The sequence below is a fragment of the Callionymus lyra genome, chromosome 4, assembly GCF_982586985.1.
Source record: "Callionymus lyra chromosome 4, fCalLyr1.hap1.1, whole genome shotgun sequence".
In the NCBI taxonomy this organism is placed as follows: domain Eukaryota; kingdom Metazoa; phylum Chordata; class Actinopteri; order Syngnathiformes; family Callionymidae; genus Callionymus; species Callionymus lyra.
Window position 1 is genome coordinate 3,637,666 of NC_141821.1, and position 16,294 is coordinate 3,653,959.

General features: G+C 40.4%; 1 protein-coding gene across 1 annotated transcript; it reads right to left on the reverse strand.

The window, feature by feature from the left end:
* Positions 1–9,555: 9,555 nt before the first annotated feature.
* On the reverse strand, positions 9,556–15,660 carry LOC148080587 (uncharacterized). Its single transcript, XM_087788509.1, has 3 exons — positions 15,581–15,660; positions 12,024–14,236; positions 9,556–10,163 (listed from the first exon to the last, which is right to left on the reverse strand). The coding sequence occupies exons 1-2, from the start codon at positions 15,597–15,599 to the stop codon at positions 13,245–13,247; spliced, it is 1,011 nt and encodes a 336-aa protein (XP_087644635.1). The 5' UTR covers positions 15,600–15,660; the 3' UTR covers positions 9,556–10,163; positions 12,024–13,244.
* Between the last annotated feature and the right edge of the window lie 634 nt (positions 15,661–16,294).

Sequence of the window (16,294 nt, forward strand, 5' to 3'; positions counted from 1 at the left end):
CATTCAAGTTGGACACATGTGCTCATGTAAACCTGCTGTCATTGGAAGACTACAAAACACTGACAGTAAAGAGCAAAATTCATCCTTTAAAAACAAAAATCACTGGATACACCGGAGAACGTGTTCCTTTAAAAGGCGGATGCATCGCAACCTTCAAACACAAGGGTCATCAGATAAGAGCACAGCTTCTGATCGTGGATATGAGTGTACAACCAATGCTGGGACTCAGTGCATGTACAAAGCTCAGTCTGGTCAAAAGAGTGTTTGTTGTGACATCACCAGGTACTGCAAATGATCATGACTCACTCATGGAGGAGTATAAAGACTGTTTCGAAGGACTAGGATGTCTACCTGGAAAACATAAGATACGTGTGGATGAAAGTGTGTCTCCTCTTGTGCATCCCTGCAGGAAAGTCCCGTTTGCCCTGCGGGAAAAAATGAAAGAAGAACTAGCGCGCATGGAAAAATTAGAGGTCATCAAGAAAATAGATGAACCAACGGAATGGGTCAGCTCGCTGGTTATTGTGCAAAAGAAAACAGGTGCTCTGAGGATTTGTTTGGATCCTAGGGATTTAAACAGAGCAATCAGAAGTGAACACTTTAAGTTACCAACCAGAGAAGAAATCATGGCACAGTTTGCTGGAGCTAAATGGTTCAGTAAACTAGATGCTTCGTCAGGTTTCTGGCAAACTGAAGTTAGACGAGCAGAGTTCGAGACTGTGTACGTTCAACTCGCCGGAGGGCAGGTACAGGTTTCTTCGTCTGCCGTACGGTATCTTGTCAGCGCCTGAAGTATACCATAAGACTATTCACATGATTTTTGAGCACATTCCAGGAGTAGAGACGATGATGGACGATGTTATTGTCTGGGGGGCTACTCGAGAAGAACACGACGAAAGACTGAGACAAGTGCTAGACAAGACAAGAGAAGTTAATCTGAAACTTAACAAAGACAAATGTGAGTTCGGTGTAAAAACACTTAACTTTGTGGGAGATGTTCTCAGTGAAGAGGGGGTGAAGCCTGACCCGAGAAAAACATCAGCGATCAACAACATGGAAAGACCAAACAATAAAGATGAGGTCAGACGGTTTTTAGGGATGGTCACCTATCTCGCCAAGTTTGTCCCACACTTGTCAACACGGTCGGCACCTCTCAGGAGTCTTCTCGAACAAAAGAATGAATGGATCTGGTCCCATGAGCAGGAACAATGTTTTGTGAAACTGAAAGAGACTCTCACACAGGAACCCGTGCTAAAGTTCTACGACCCAAAGAAGAGTACTAGGATCTCAGCAGACGCGTCACAGTACGGCCTGGGAGCAGTGCTGCTGCAGCAACACGACGAGCAGTGGCAACCTGTCGCTTATGCATCCAGAGCCTTGACAAGTGCCGAGTCCAGGTACGCTCAAATTGAAAAAGAACTGTTAGCGAGTTTGTATGCATGTGAGCGTTTTCATCAATATGTGTATGGTCAATCTTTTGAGGTGGAAACTGACCATAAACCTTTAGTGTCCATCATGGCCAAACCTCTAAATGACTGTCCTGTACGGATACAGCGCATGCTGATCAGGCTGCAAAAGTACGACGTGCACATGATATACACACAAGGAAAATACATGTTCACCGCCAACAACTTGTCTAGAGCAGTGGATAAAGAGGAACGTGCAGACTGTGAGAACAGTGCAGACATACAGGCATATGTGGACATGATTGTGACGTCTCTGCCAGTAACTGCAGACAGAACGGAACAAATACGAAGAGAGACTAATGCAGATGAAACAATGAAAGAACTCAAGAGCACAGTACAGAAAGGCTGGCCTGAAAACAAAAAGGATTGCCCTGTGCAAATACAAGACTACTGGAACTCAGACCAGGCTGCAGAAAAACATTTAAGGGGGGGCATTACATTTTTTTCAGGGGGGCAAACTTTTCAACCTAAAAACGTATTGGCATCAGGCTGAACAATGGCTCTTGATCGGCTCACACAGTACGGAGAAATAATTAAATAACTAAAAAGTGACGGTTGATCCCAAAGTTTAAAAAAAAACTTACAACCAACAACAAAGTTTAGTGCTGTGTCCCTTTATTAAACTAAAGCACAACAGCTTCACTTCTACTAAAAACTTAAGCACTGCAGTCAACCTGAACACTGGATTGAACAATCAAATAAGTTTTAATCTCATTGAACAAAATCATGTTAAGTGTGATGTGTTTGATACTTGATGAAGCCCAGTTGCTGATAAATATGTTTTTTTAAAGGGCACCAAATGACCAGAGCCTTGTTTTTAAAAGGCACAATAAAAACACTGAACTGAGCCCAAGTCCAAGGCAGGTGTCTTGGTGAGTTCAAGTGAAGGCTTTAGCTGCAGCTACTCTCTGTTTGAATGTTCACTCCAGGGTTCAGGTTGACTTCAGTGTGTTTTCAGTAGACATGGATGGCGCTGCTTCCTGCTCGCTCTCCTTGTTACTTTTTCTTGTCAGGGTATTACGGATGTTCATAGTAAAAACCAAAACAAATGATTGACTCTATAAGCAACTGTAACCATTAATGTCAAACGATATCAATAACTGTAGTGGAACCTAATGACCACTTGAGTGCGCTGTTCTCTTGAAATTGATGGATGTGTGTTGAGAGATCGAAGAAGAAAATAAACGAACATATTTTGAATTGCATTTATTTATTAGAAAAAAATGCAGATAACTTAAAATATAGTCTTTAAGATACATATAATTAGTGCTTACCTTTGATGGTGTATTCTATTCTGTTCTTAGGATTATCACAGTCAAGAGTAAGGTTGTTGTAGTCGTTATTGAGCAAGAAATGGCGAACTTCATCGTGAAAGTTTTCCATTTTTCGTTCGGTAGTTGATCACTTACAAGTAATCAAAGGAAAGAATTTTGAATATCGCCGATATTTATATAGACAGGTTCAGCCAATCAACTGCTAGATGTGAGAATGTCGCTGATTGGCCACTTTAATGTTACAATTAAGACCATAAACCCTAATATATTACAACCGTTTTTCAATAATATGACAACAAATCTCAATAGTATGAAAATTAGAAAATGTTTATTGCCAGTAGTGTTAAAAAAACACGATTTTTTTTGTAGTGCATACATTATACAAATGGAACAATTAAAAAAAATGACTCGTTCAATAAAGTGGGCATATGTAAGTAAGTAAGTAAGTAATATATATTTATATAGCGCTTTTCGAGACCAGGGTCACAAAGCGCTTTAACAATCAAAACAATACTCAAAACATTACATACTTCAAAGATCAAGACAACACAGAGAACAACACAGGAGTTCGAGAAATTCAAGGAAAAGCCTGAACAAATAGAAACGTCTTAAGATGTTTCTTAAAGGAGTCAGTAGACTCCATCAAGCGCAAAGAGAGAGGAAGATTGTTCCAAAGCTTAGGAGCAACAGCCTGAAAAGATTTCTCTCCTCTGGTCCTGAGCCGTGTGCGTGGAACCATAAGTAGATTCTGATCCACAGACCGCTGTTCGCTTCAAAAGATCCCGCTCTGCGCGCCTGTCAGTGACGCGGCGTCGTCAGTGACGTCATCGGTGCTGAATGTGGGACTTCTTAATGTTCGCTCCATTGCTAATAAATCCTTTATTCTTAATGATCTTTTCACAAGAGTTAATTTGGATTTATTATGTCTTTCTGAGACTTGGCAGAGAGAGGAAGAGTTTATTCATCTGAACGAACTCTGTCCAGTAGGGAGCGCTGTCCTGGGGAAGCCTCGCCTCTCTGGTCGTGGAGGAGGTCTTGCTACTGTTTTTAGGGAGAGTTGTTCTTGCAAAGTGATTCAGACACAGGAATTCACTTCTTTTGAGTCTCAGATGATCTTGGTTGGTTCTACAAGACCTTTCTATTGTGTGTCAATCTACCGTCCGCCTGGTCCTGCGGCGATGTTCTTGAAAGACTTTAGTGACTTCTTATCTTCCATTATTCAGATGGAATCTGTTCTTATTCTTGGAGACTTTAATCTTCATGTTGATGACGTCACATCTTGTTCTGCTAAAGAACTTTTAACTTTAACTGAAGCCTTTAATTTTGAGCAACATGTTTCTGAACCCACTCATCAAAAAGGCCACATTTTAGACTTAGTTTTTACTCTTGGCCTGAACATTTCTAATGTATCTGTACATGATGTTCATCTGAGTGATCATTCTCTTGTCTTGTTCAACCTGGACTTCATCCCTGAACCTAAGCCTTTGAAAGTTAGGTCTCAGAGGCGTGTCATCTCAGCCGATACGGCAGACAGTTTTTCTGCTATGTTTGACCGTCTTTCCTTTGATGACTGTCCAGATGTGAACAGTTTGATTCACTGTTTTACTGATCATTGTGTTGAAATACTGGATCAAGTGGCACCTGTTAAATCGAACTTGAAAATTCAGAAAAAACGGTGCCCTTGGACAAATGAAGATCTCCTGAGTCTGAAGAGACTTTGTCGAAAGACTGAGCGTCTCTGGAAGTCTACTAAACTTGAGGTGCACAGACTTCACCTCAGGGATCTGTTGACTTCTTACAATGAGATGGTAGAAACTGCTAGATCTGATTACATCAGAAAACTGGTAGCAGCAAATAGGAAAAACCCCAAAGTTTTGTTTGACACGATTAATTCTCTCGTGTCTCCTGCTCCTCAAATCACGCCGGTCTTCTGTGAAGCTGACAGCAATGCATTGTTGAGATTTTTCATTGACAAAATTAAATTGATCAAAGAGAAAATCTCTCCCCCTTTGTTGGGAACCCCTACTGTCTCTGAGCCCATCTCCTCCTCTTGGTCCTCCTTCTCTGCTGTATCTTTGGGTGATATTTCAGCACTAGTGAACAAGATGAAACCCTCCTCTTGCTCAGATGACGTCCTTCCTTGTAGGCTTTTTATCAAAGTATTTGATGTAATTGGCCCCTGGGTTACCAATATGGTGAACCTCTCCCTTTCCACAGGGGTTTTTCCCAATGCATTTAAACATGCCATTGTGGAGCCTCTGCTCAAAAAACCAGGCTTAGACCCAACTGACCTCAGTAATTTCAGGCCTATTTCTAAGCTCCCTTTCTTGTCCAAGATCTTGGAGAAGGTGGTGTCTGAGCAGCTGTCTTTGTTCCTGGATCAGAGCGACATCCATGAGAAGTTTCAGTCTGGCTTCCGTAAACATCACTCTACGGAGACAGCTTTACTGAAAGTGTCCAGTGACATCATGATGTCGGCTGACTCTGGTAAATTCACTGTTCTGGTTCTCTTGGATCTGTCGTCAGCCTTTGACACAGTTGATAATTGATTTAAAAAAAATCGAAACCTAAATAATTACTGAGGTGTTTATGGTCCGAACTACAGACAAGTTATTGAAAGGGGAATATTTTAACTTTTTTTTTTATTTGAAAAGCGAATTCGAATGATTTTTATTTCATTGTACAGTTGTGCGTTATTATTAGTAAAACAGCTTCAGCCAATCAGCAGCTTCGTCACATGTAGCGCGGACACTTCCGTTGGTCTCAAAGTCACGTGTGTCGTCAGACCAGGAAATGAAAGAACGGAAAGTAATTATGTTGACGGATATCGTCTTCTTGTCTATAAATGTTTTATGTGGTAAAAAGTATCATGTAAACGTTCTGTTGACGTTTCTTTAACCCATAAAAAATATTTTAAAGAGACGTTCGCATATGCCGTGTGTGACGTCATCACGTAGGAAGTGGGGGGATAAAATTTGTAGGGGGGACAAAATTTGTACCTACACCGGATTGCTGTTAGCGTTGTTGTGTGTTCTCACATGAAAGTAACTAAAGAGTTGAGCTAAAACATCGTACATTCTAGAAAGGCGCTATATAAATAGAGATTATTATTATTTTTATTATTATTATTATTATTATTATTTACATCACCTGTAATGGGCGTAACAGCGCTTTGGCTTCGTTCGATAGAGCAGAGGGTTGACCACTCTTACGTAAAAAAACTACCTTCCTGCCAGGGCGGGCACAGCTGACCCCGCGGGCGGGCATGGCCCCCCAATGCCCACCCATGCCGCCGGGTCTGCTGGAACTGTAAGGCAGAGCTCACAGTGGTGGATGATATGGTGTTGAAAGGGAGCAAATACGTTATTCCATCTTCACTACGTAAACACATGTTCCAAAAGATTCACGAAGGCCACCTTGGAGAAGTCAAGTGTAAACGCAGGGCTAGAGAAGTGATGTACTGGCCGAGAATCAATTTAGATATAAGCCAGACGACAGCGTCATGTGAACTTTGTCGCATCCACAGGCCAAGACAACAAGCTGAGCCGCTGATGATGCATCCAGTGGCCCACAGACCCTACTACAAGGTTGGCACTGACCTTTTTGACTGTGATGGTAAGAGTTACATTGTGGTCTCCGACTATTTCTCAAACTATCCTGAAGTTGGAGCGCTGCAGTCAACATCAGCTACCTCAAGACTGTCTTCGCTAGACATGGTGTCCCATGTGAACTGTTCTCGGATAATGGGCCCCAGTTTTCTAGCTGTGAGTTTGCTGCCTTTGCCAAAGAATGGGTGTTTCAACACTCTACATCGAGTCCAACCTATCCAAAGTCAAACGGCTTGGCAGAAAGCTCTGTAAAGACAGTAAAAACAATGATGAAGAAAGCAGAGGATAGAGATGACTTTCAGACAAGTTTACTGATTTACCGGAGTACACCCCTACAGAATGGACTGTCACCAGCCCAAATGCTGATGGGTAGGCGCATTCGCTCCAACCTACCAGTAAATGAAGACCTGCTGACGCCGAAAAATGCACACAAAGTCAGAAACGCAAGGGAGGAACAAAAAGTGAAACAAAAACAGCTGTATGACTGAACGGCTAAACACCTGCCTATGCTGAAGCGAGGAGACGTAGTGCGACTCAGAGACATCTCTACAGGTGCATGGAGACAAAAAGGACAGGTGGAGGAGGAAGTTGCCCCGCGCTCCTACAGGATCCAGACAGAGAGTGGATTGTCTCTGAGAAGGAACCGCACGGATCTTCAACGACAACTGACTGAAAAGGACACTACAGCTCAGGAGATGGTTCAACAGGACACGGCGGAATCTACAGAGTCAACTAACAGTGGGACTGACCACACTGACTGTAGTCTAACAGCAGAGTCTGCGTCGCCAGCTGTTGAAAGACTGTCCAGACCTGTAAGACATGTTCAGCCACCTAAGAGGCTGATCGAGAGTTGCTAGACGAAGAAGCAACATAGACGTTTAAGTTCAAAGAAATGTTAATGTAAAAAAAAAAAAAAAAATGTTGACATGATTCTAGGTGTGTTATGATGCTTAGAAAGTTTGCACTTTAATATTTTTATATTGCAGAAAAAGTGTTTAAATTGAAAAGTTGTTTATAAGTATTTACGATAAAGATTGAAAATAATGATAAATACCAAGGTAAGAAAAAAGCATGGCTTTGTTTTAAGAGGTATATATAATTTATTTTATAGGGGGAAAGATGTGATGTTATGAGCATAATAACATGTGAACTCCATTACCCAGCATGCCACAGCAGTGAGGCGCATGTGTGGAAGCCCCGCCTGCTGGTCTGTTCTAGGTAGCCATGCAGGTAGCACGTGAATGGTTACAGGTTAATAAAGAATCAGGTTTATATTAACAAACCAGATGTCACGCCTCGTCTGCTTATTGAAGCTTGACCGAAGACAACACAGGCACTAGTGAACAAGATGAAACCCTCCTCTTCCTCAGATGACGTCCTTCCTTGTAGGCTTTTTATCAAAGTATTTGATGTAATTGGCCCCTGGGTTACCAATATGGTGAACCTCTCCTTTTCCACAGGGGTTTTTCCCAATGCATTTAAACATGCCATTGTGGAGCCTCTGCTCAAAAAAACAAGCTTAGACCCAACTGACCTCAGTAATTTCAGGCCTATTTCTAAGCTTCCTTTCTTGTCCAAGATCTTGGAGAAGGTGGTGTCTGAGCAGCTGTTCCTGGATCAGAGCGACATCCATGAGAAGTTTCAGTCTGGCTTCCGTAAACATCACTCTACGGAGACAGCTTTACTGAAGGTGTCCAGTGACATCATGATGTTCTGGTTCTCTTGGATCTGTCCTCAGCCTTTGACACAGTTGATCACCAGATCCTGCTGAGAAGACTGAGGGATGAAGTGGGACTGTCTGGGTCTGTGTTAGAATGGTTCTCATCTTACCTTTCTGGGCGCAGTTTTAGTGTATCTGCCAATCAAATGAGGTCTGAATCGGCAGATCCGTTGTCCCTCAAGGTTCAGTTCTGGGTCCTTTATTGTTTTTGCTGTACTTGATTCCCCTCGGTAAAATCATTCAGAGATTTCCTGATGTTTCTTCTTCTATTTGAACCAGGTAAAACAAAATTATACTACAAAACAAAAGATCATATAAGACATTTCGTGATAAATAGTACAGACTACATTAGGTCACAAGCTGCCACAGTTTTATGGTTAAAGCTTTATATTTGGAAAAACAATCAGAAAACTTTAATTCCCAGTGTTAAACAACGTAAAATTACAAGTAAATAATGAAAATAAAGAAAAAGAAAAGAAAGCAAATTACATTCAATTTCAAACAATATTGATGGTCAAGACAGCAGACGGGTAGAAAGAATTCTTGAATTGGGATGTTCTGGTCTGTATCAATCTCAGTCTCCTGCTGGACAGGATCAGTTGGTACAGGGGTGTTCCTGGGTGAGAGGGTCAGCTATGATCCTTGGCCAGCCAATCACCTTCTTAGCAGAACGGATAACCCGCTGCAGTCTGGTCTTGTCTGTGGCAGCAGAGTACCAGGTGGTGATGGAGGACGCGATGATGGACTCCACAAGTGCAGTATTAAATCGCACCTGTATTGTCCGTGCGAGTTGGCATATCCTTAACTGAAGTGGGAAGTACAGTATATCCGCCTCAGGTCCTCCTTCAGGATCAGACCGATGTTCTTCTCCCACCTCAGATCTCCAGAGAAGGTAATACCGAGCTGACAGATATACTCCACAATGTCAACCGTGGAGCCGTTGAGGATGAGAGGGTCGGGCGGCTGGAACTCATCAGAAGTCTGTTTTAGACGCTGAATAATGGTACACATAAGGGCACATTTTTTTTTCATGTGTGAATTCAAATGTGTCTTCTCATGTTTTTTCAAAGTATCTGCACATAAATAACATTTACCACTGCATGCAGACGGAAGGTTTTTAGCCTCTGTGAGTTCTCATGTGTATCTTCAGAGACCCACTATCAGTATAAGATTTACCACTCTGAGAGCAGGAGAAAGGTTTTTCTAGTGTATGACATATCATGTGTTTCTTCAGACTTGCACTAAGAGCAAAACATTTACCACACTGCGAGCAGGTAAAAGGTTGTTCTCCTGTGTGAGTTCTCATGTGTTTCTTTAGATACCCACTCAAAGTAAATGATTTGCCACACTGTGAGCAGGTGAAAGGTTTTTCTCTTGTGTGCGTTCTGATATGACCCTTCAGATGTCCACTCTGAGTAAAAAAATTACCACACTGCGAGCAGGTAAAAGGTTTTTCTAGTGTGTGAGTTCTCATGTGTTCCCTCAGAACACTTCTCTTTACAAAACATTTTCCACAAATCGAACAACTAAAAGGTTCTCGACCGCAGACTTTTGTGTTTACCAGTTTTTGAAGAACATTTCCTCCCACATCCAGAGCAGATCAGTGATTTGTGATCATCATCTTTCTTCTCACTGACATGAACTTTTGGATTCTCCACAGAGTTTGAACCTGACTGAGTGTTACTGGTTTCTCTCCAGTCTTCACTGTCATCAGTGTCAGATTCAGAAGACAGCCCCCTCTGGTGGTCAGGATGGAGAGGTGTATGCAAGTAGCTGGCTGGTTCTGGTCCTCCACAGTTGTCTCCATCATCTTCTGCCTTCATTTGTGGAGTCAGGTTGTTGGTGTCATCATCATATTCATTCTTCACATCAACAGGAGTGTGGAAGAACTGGGAGTTTTTTTCTTCTTCATCTTGTATATTCTCCACCTCTTCTTCTTTAATGAGTTCATGTTCATGTTCCTCCTTAATCAGACTGAAGCTGCACTTCTGTTCCTCAACTTCTTCTTTAATGAGTTCATGTTACTCCTGAATCAGACTGAAGCTGCACTTCTGTTCCTCAACTTCTTCTTTGATCACCAGCAGCTGCTGAACATCTGCAGGAACACAAACACACCTGAGTCACTGACCAATCAATTATGTATGAACTCTTGTTGGTGTTGTGTCAGTGGACTTGTTTTACATTTGAAATACACAAGTCCATGATTATGTTTTGCAGTTATTACTCATCTCGTAATATTGTTTTACAATTCCTCCACTGTTGAAATCCTCATACACATTCATTACCTCCAGACTCTCCTACTACAATATATCCAGAACTCTGCTGCTCGTCTGCTCACCCACACCCGCTTCAGAAACCACATCACTCCGTCCTCAAAGACCTACACTGGCTCCCTGTCACATACCTCATACAATACAAGGTTCTCTTCCTCACCTTCAAGTCCCTCAATAACCTGGATGTATTTTTAGTATTTCTCAGTGCTGAAAAACCTCTTTTAGCTCCTCTGGGAGAATACCCAGGCCAACTGGGAGACAGTCTCTCAGATGTATACTGGGTCTGCCCCGGGGTATCCTCCTAGTTGGTCATGCTCAGAATAACTTCCAAGAAGACATTAGTGTAATGCATTACAAACAATATATAGTCATATTTCACTTGGTACAACTCTCAGAAACATGCATTAATTTAATCTTAAATTAAGTTTTCTTCATACAAATTCACCAGACGAGAGTAACGAAGTTGCAAATATTTTAATGTTCTGGTGTAAACCTGGTTCTTAGGGTTTAAACTTAGATGATTTTGGATCATGAGCAATTCAGTTATTACATTTTTATATTCCCACTTTAATGCAAGATTAATTTATTTTATTGTATTTTATTCAACCTATTTTTTCAATTAATTATACTACTTTATTTATTCTATTCTTCACTGTACTAAGACCCGGAGGTGACATAAATGTTTATGTTTTTTTTATCTCGAGTACTCGTTTCTTGTTAAATGCACGTCTCGTTTTATTTTGACGCTCTAGTTCACGATGCTTGTGTGTTCGTTGGCATGGACACGGCTCGTCTCATGAGGGTCTTGTTTAGAAATCTGTGCAGTATGAGCGGCACGTGAAAATTGTAAATAAATAACAACAGCACAGAAGGAACAAAAAGTATCACTTCGTCTGTTCATTGACTGTTTAGACACATATATATTTGTTTATAATTATTTAGTTCATTGATGACCAAGTGATGGTTTAGAGACCAGAAGCTGAAGAAGATCGAGCTGGAGGAATTTATGTTGATGAACGAGAAGGACTTGAAGAACTGCCTCAGTATCACAGGAGACTCACAGGATCAACCAGTGAAAGTAACATTTTACAAACATCAACCTGTAACCAAGTTCTGTTAACTTCTGGTCTATAAAGATTAACTTTATTGACTTGGTTCAACTAGTGGCTAAACTGAAGAACTACAGTTATGAACATTTATTACGTGATTCAAAAAAAGACTCGTTTATTTTGCCAAATGGGAAGTCACTGAACAAAACTACATCTTTATCACAACTGGAGAATGTTTATGGTCCTTTGAAGCATAAGTATCGCGAACTAATGCGTCAAAATAACACTAGCTCGTAACAACACATCAAGAAAAAATAACTACGAACTAGTTCATTCTTGGAGACGTGAACTTCTGAAAATACTGAATTATAAACTATGAAATGAACGAGTTTATTTTAAAACTGGTGAACTAAACTTTAAACTAGTTCACGTAGAAAGTGAACTTTCCCAACACTGAAGAAAAATGCCCCACAGTAGTTTTAGGATGAACAGTGGATTAAGATGCTATTTTCACTTCTTACATTTGTAAGTCTGACGTCATGATCTCATGATCCACACTGCGTCATATTAATGACGTACACAACGTGTGAACAATGTCATTATTCCACCTTGAATAGAAATATAAGTGTGTACCTGGATTTATGGTCTCCATCTCCTGCAGGATTCTCCTCCGTTTGGAGCTGCTTCGGTGTGTTCTGGTGGAAGAAAATGGAGGAGAGTGAAGATCCTTTGTTTACCACTGAGTCACGTGGTTTTCTTCTTCTGAAGTAGTTGTTAGTCTTGAGTTTACTCTGCTGCCATTTAACGGCTGAAATGTTAACTTCAACACAGTCAAGAGATTTTAAAGATTTTTAAACCCGAAAAATCAATTTCATTATATGATATTTAAAATACATGTGTCTTTATTGACGGATTATAATGATATAACTTTTAAATTTACGCCATAAAAGTTTAAGATACATTTCCGCTATAGCGCTATTAGCACAATTTAAATTAATTTATTCGTATTGTTGGTTAAAATATGTAAATGGAAACATAATTAATATAAATAAATGATATAATTCTTAAGTCCAAAGAAAATGGAACAGGATTGCATCAGGTTGAATGAAAACAACATAAAACATTATTACTGTTAATTTATTGCGTAACAAAAACAATCTTCAAGTCTCAAGCTATCTGGTAGCTTTCAGCGTCTTAAGCGTAAGCTTAGCAATAGATACTGAGGATTTGGTGGCCCAACAAAATGTCAAATGTAGAACTGTGGAGATGCATGAAACAGACACACAAATCAAATGAAATAGAAAGTGGGCGTGGATCGACCATACACTTGGAAAGGATCTCAGAAACATAGCAAGACAAGCCAACAACCCCCAAGGCAAGAGGAAGCCAGGTAACCAAAGTCCAACTGGAGGTGGTCCATGCTTGATGAATTGACCAAGATGGGGACCAAATGGCAAGAAACAAAAACTGTTGCACAGAGGAGAGTGAAGTGGAGCTCCATGGTGGATGCTTTAAGTAAGTAAGTCAAGCAGGTACAAGGTTTTTCTCCTGTGTGAATTCTGATGTTTCTTCAAATGTCCACTAAAAGTAAATGATTTGCCACACTGTGAGCAGATGAAAGGCTTTTCTCCTGTGTGAGTTCGGATATGACTCTTCAGATATCCACTACTGGAAAAACATTTACCACACTGCGAGCAGGTAAAAGGTTTTTCTCCTGTATGAGTTCTCGTGTGTCCTCAGAGTGCCACTCTCAGTAAAGGATTTGCCACACAACGTACAGGTAAAAAGTTTTTCTCCTGTGTGAGTACTCATGTGTGTTCTCAGTTGTCCACTATAAGAAAAACATTTACCACACTACGAGCAGGTAAAAGGCTTTTCTAGTGTGTGAGTTCTCATGTGTTCCTTCAGATTCCAATTCCGAGTAAAGGATTTGCCACACTGTGAGCAGAGGAAAGGTTTTTCTCCTGTGTGAGTTCTGATATGACTCTTCAGATGTCCACTCCGAGTAAAAAAATGACCACACTGCGAGCAGGTAAAACGCTTTTCTAGAGTGTGATCTCTCATGTGAATAGTCAGATTCCTACTCTCAGTAAATGATTTGCCACATTGTGAGCAGACAAAAGGTTTTTCTCCAGTGTGAATTCTCAGGTGATCATTCAGAATACTTCTCTTTCCAAAACATTTTCCACAATGAGAACAACGAAAAGGTTCTCGACCGCAGACTTTTATGTGTTTAGTCAGTCCAGGTTTTGAAAAACATTTCTTCCCACATCTAGAGCAGATCAGTGATTTGTGATCCTCATCTTTCTTCTCACTGACATGAACTTTTGGATTCTCCACAGAGTTTGAACCTGACTGAGTGTTACTGGTTTCTCTCCAGTCTTCGCTGTCATCAGTGTCAGATTCAGAAGACAGCCCCCTCTGGTGGTCAGGATGGAGAGGTGTATGTAAGTAGCTGGCTGGTTCTGGTCCTCCACAGTTGTCTCCATCACCTTCTGCCTTCATTTGTGGAGTCAGGTTGTTGGTGTCATCATCATATTCATTCTTCACATTAACAGGAGTGTGGAAGAACTGGGAGTTTTTTTCATCTTGTATATTCTCCACCTCTTCCTCTTTAATGAGTTCATGTTCTTGTTCCTCCTTAATCAGACTGAAGCTGCACTTCTGTTCCTCAACTTCTTCTTTAATGAGTTCATGTTCTTGTTCCTCCTTAATCAGACTGAAGCTGCACTTCTGTTCCTCAACTTCCTCTTTAATGAGTTCATGTTCATGTTCCTCCCTAAACAGACTGAAGCTGCACTTCTGTTCCTCAACTTCTTCTTTGATCACCAGCAGCTGCTGAACATCTGCAGGGACACAAACACACCTGAGTCACTGACCAATCAATTATGAATGAACTCTTGTTGGTGTTGTGTCAGTGGACTTGTTATACATTTGAAATACACAAGTCCATGATTATTTTTACAGTTATTACTCATCTTGTAATATTGTTTTTCAATTCCTCCACTGTTGAAATCCTCATACACATTCATTACCTCCAGACTCTCCTACTACAATATATCCAGAACTCTGCTGCTCGTCTGCTCACCCACACCCGCTTCAGAAACCACATCACTCCGTCCTCAAAGACCTACACTGGCTCCCTGTCACATACCTCATACAATACAAGGTTCTCTTCCTCACCTTCAAGTCCCTCAATAACCTGGATGTATTTTTAGTATTTCTCAGTGCTGAAAAACCTCTTTTAGCTCCTCTGGGAGAATACCCAGGCCAACTGGGAGACATTCTCTCAGATGTATACTGGGTCTGCCCCAGGGTATCCTCCTAGTTGGTCATGCTCAGAATAACTTCCAAGAAGATATTGGTGTAATGCATTACAAACAATATATAGTCATATTTCACTTGATAATAGTGTTGTAACACTAATGACACACAAATATTATAACTTTGTCTGTTCCTTGAGTGTTTAAACACACACATGTATATTTGTTTATTAATATTAAGGTAAGGTAAGGTAAAACTTTATTGATCCCTCAGTTGATTGATGACCAAGTGATCGGTTTAGAGACCAGAAGCTGAAGAAGATCGAGCTGGAGGAATTCCTGGTCCTTTTAAGCTTAAGTATATTGAACTGATGGTCAAAATAACACGTGAATTTAATGAGATACGAGATTAAAAAATGATTCACCCATGTAACCTCTGGTGATCCGTAGTATTACAAAACAAAACATAAAATTCCTGTGATTTCTGACAATAAATGTAAAATAGTTTCTGATATGACAGTAAAATATGATTAATATGTTTATGTTAAAACAGATATAATAATTGCTGACTTAAATATAATTTTGAAAAATAAGGGGTCGTAGCAAAATATCGAGAAAAAATAACTATAAACTAGTTCCTTCTTGGAGACGTGAAAGTATTAAATTATGAACTGAACTAGTTCACTTTCTACGTAAATTAGTTTAAAAAAAAGAATTATTTTATGTAGAAAGTGAACTTTCCCAACATTGAAGAAAAATGCCCCACAGTAGTTTTAGGATGAACAGGGGATTAAGATGCTATTTTCACTTCTTACATTTGTAAGTCTGACGCCATGATATCATGATCCACACTGCGTCATATTAATGACGTACACAACGTATGAACAATGTCATTATTCCACCTTGAATAGAAATATAAGTGTGTACCTGGATTTATGGTCTCCATCTCCAGCAGGATTCTCCTCCGTTTGGAGCTGCTTCGGTGTGTTCTGGTGGAAGAAAATGGAGGAGAGTGAAGATCCTTTGTTTACCACTGAGTCACGTGGTTTTCTTATTCTGACGTCGTTGTTAGTCTTGAGTTCATACTGTCGCCATCTAGCGGATGAATTGTGAACTTCAAAACAAGAGATTTTAAATCTCAACAAGATTTTTAAACCCGAATAATCCATTTAATTATATGATTGTGGGGATTTTGTGTTCCGATGAACCGACCCCTCCTCAGCCTCGTACGTGGTGATGGAATGAAGGACAGACACATGGATGAGTTTAAGGAAAATGCTCGTTTAGTGAATTATGCAAAAGTCAGAGACAAACTTACGTGAACAAGGGCGCTAGCAAGCAGAGAGATCTATCGCAGACGTCTTCGAATGCCAGAACGCAAAGATCTCACAAAATGGCGGATCTTTTATAGTAGAATATTCGGGTTAACGGCTCTAACTAAATGTACATGTAGGATTGGTCAGTGATTCTAAACACTTGATTCTAAGATGGCCGTCGCACGTGATCGTAGTGGAAACTTACTGAAGGTTTGTTGTTTTCTAGAATCTGTCTGTTCCCAGCGAATTGTGTCAGGTCATCAAAACAAAATTATATTACAAAACAACAGAGATCATATAAGACTTTTCGTGATAAATAGTACAG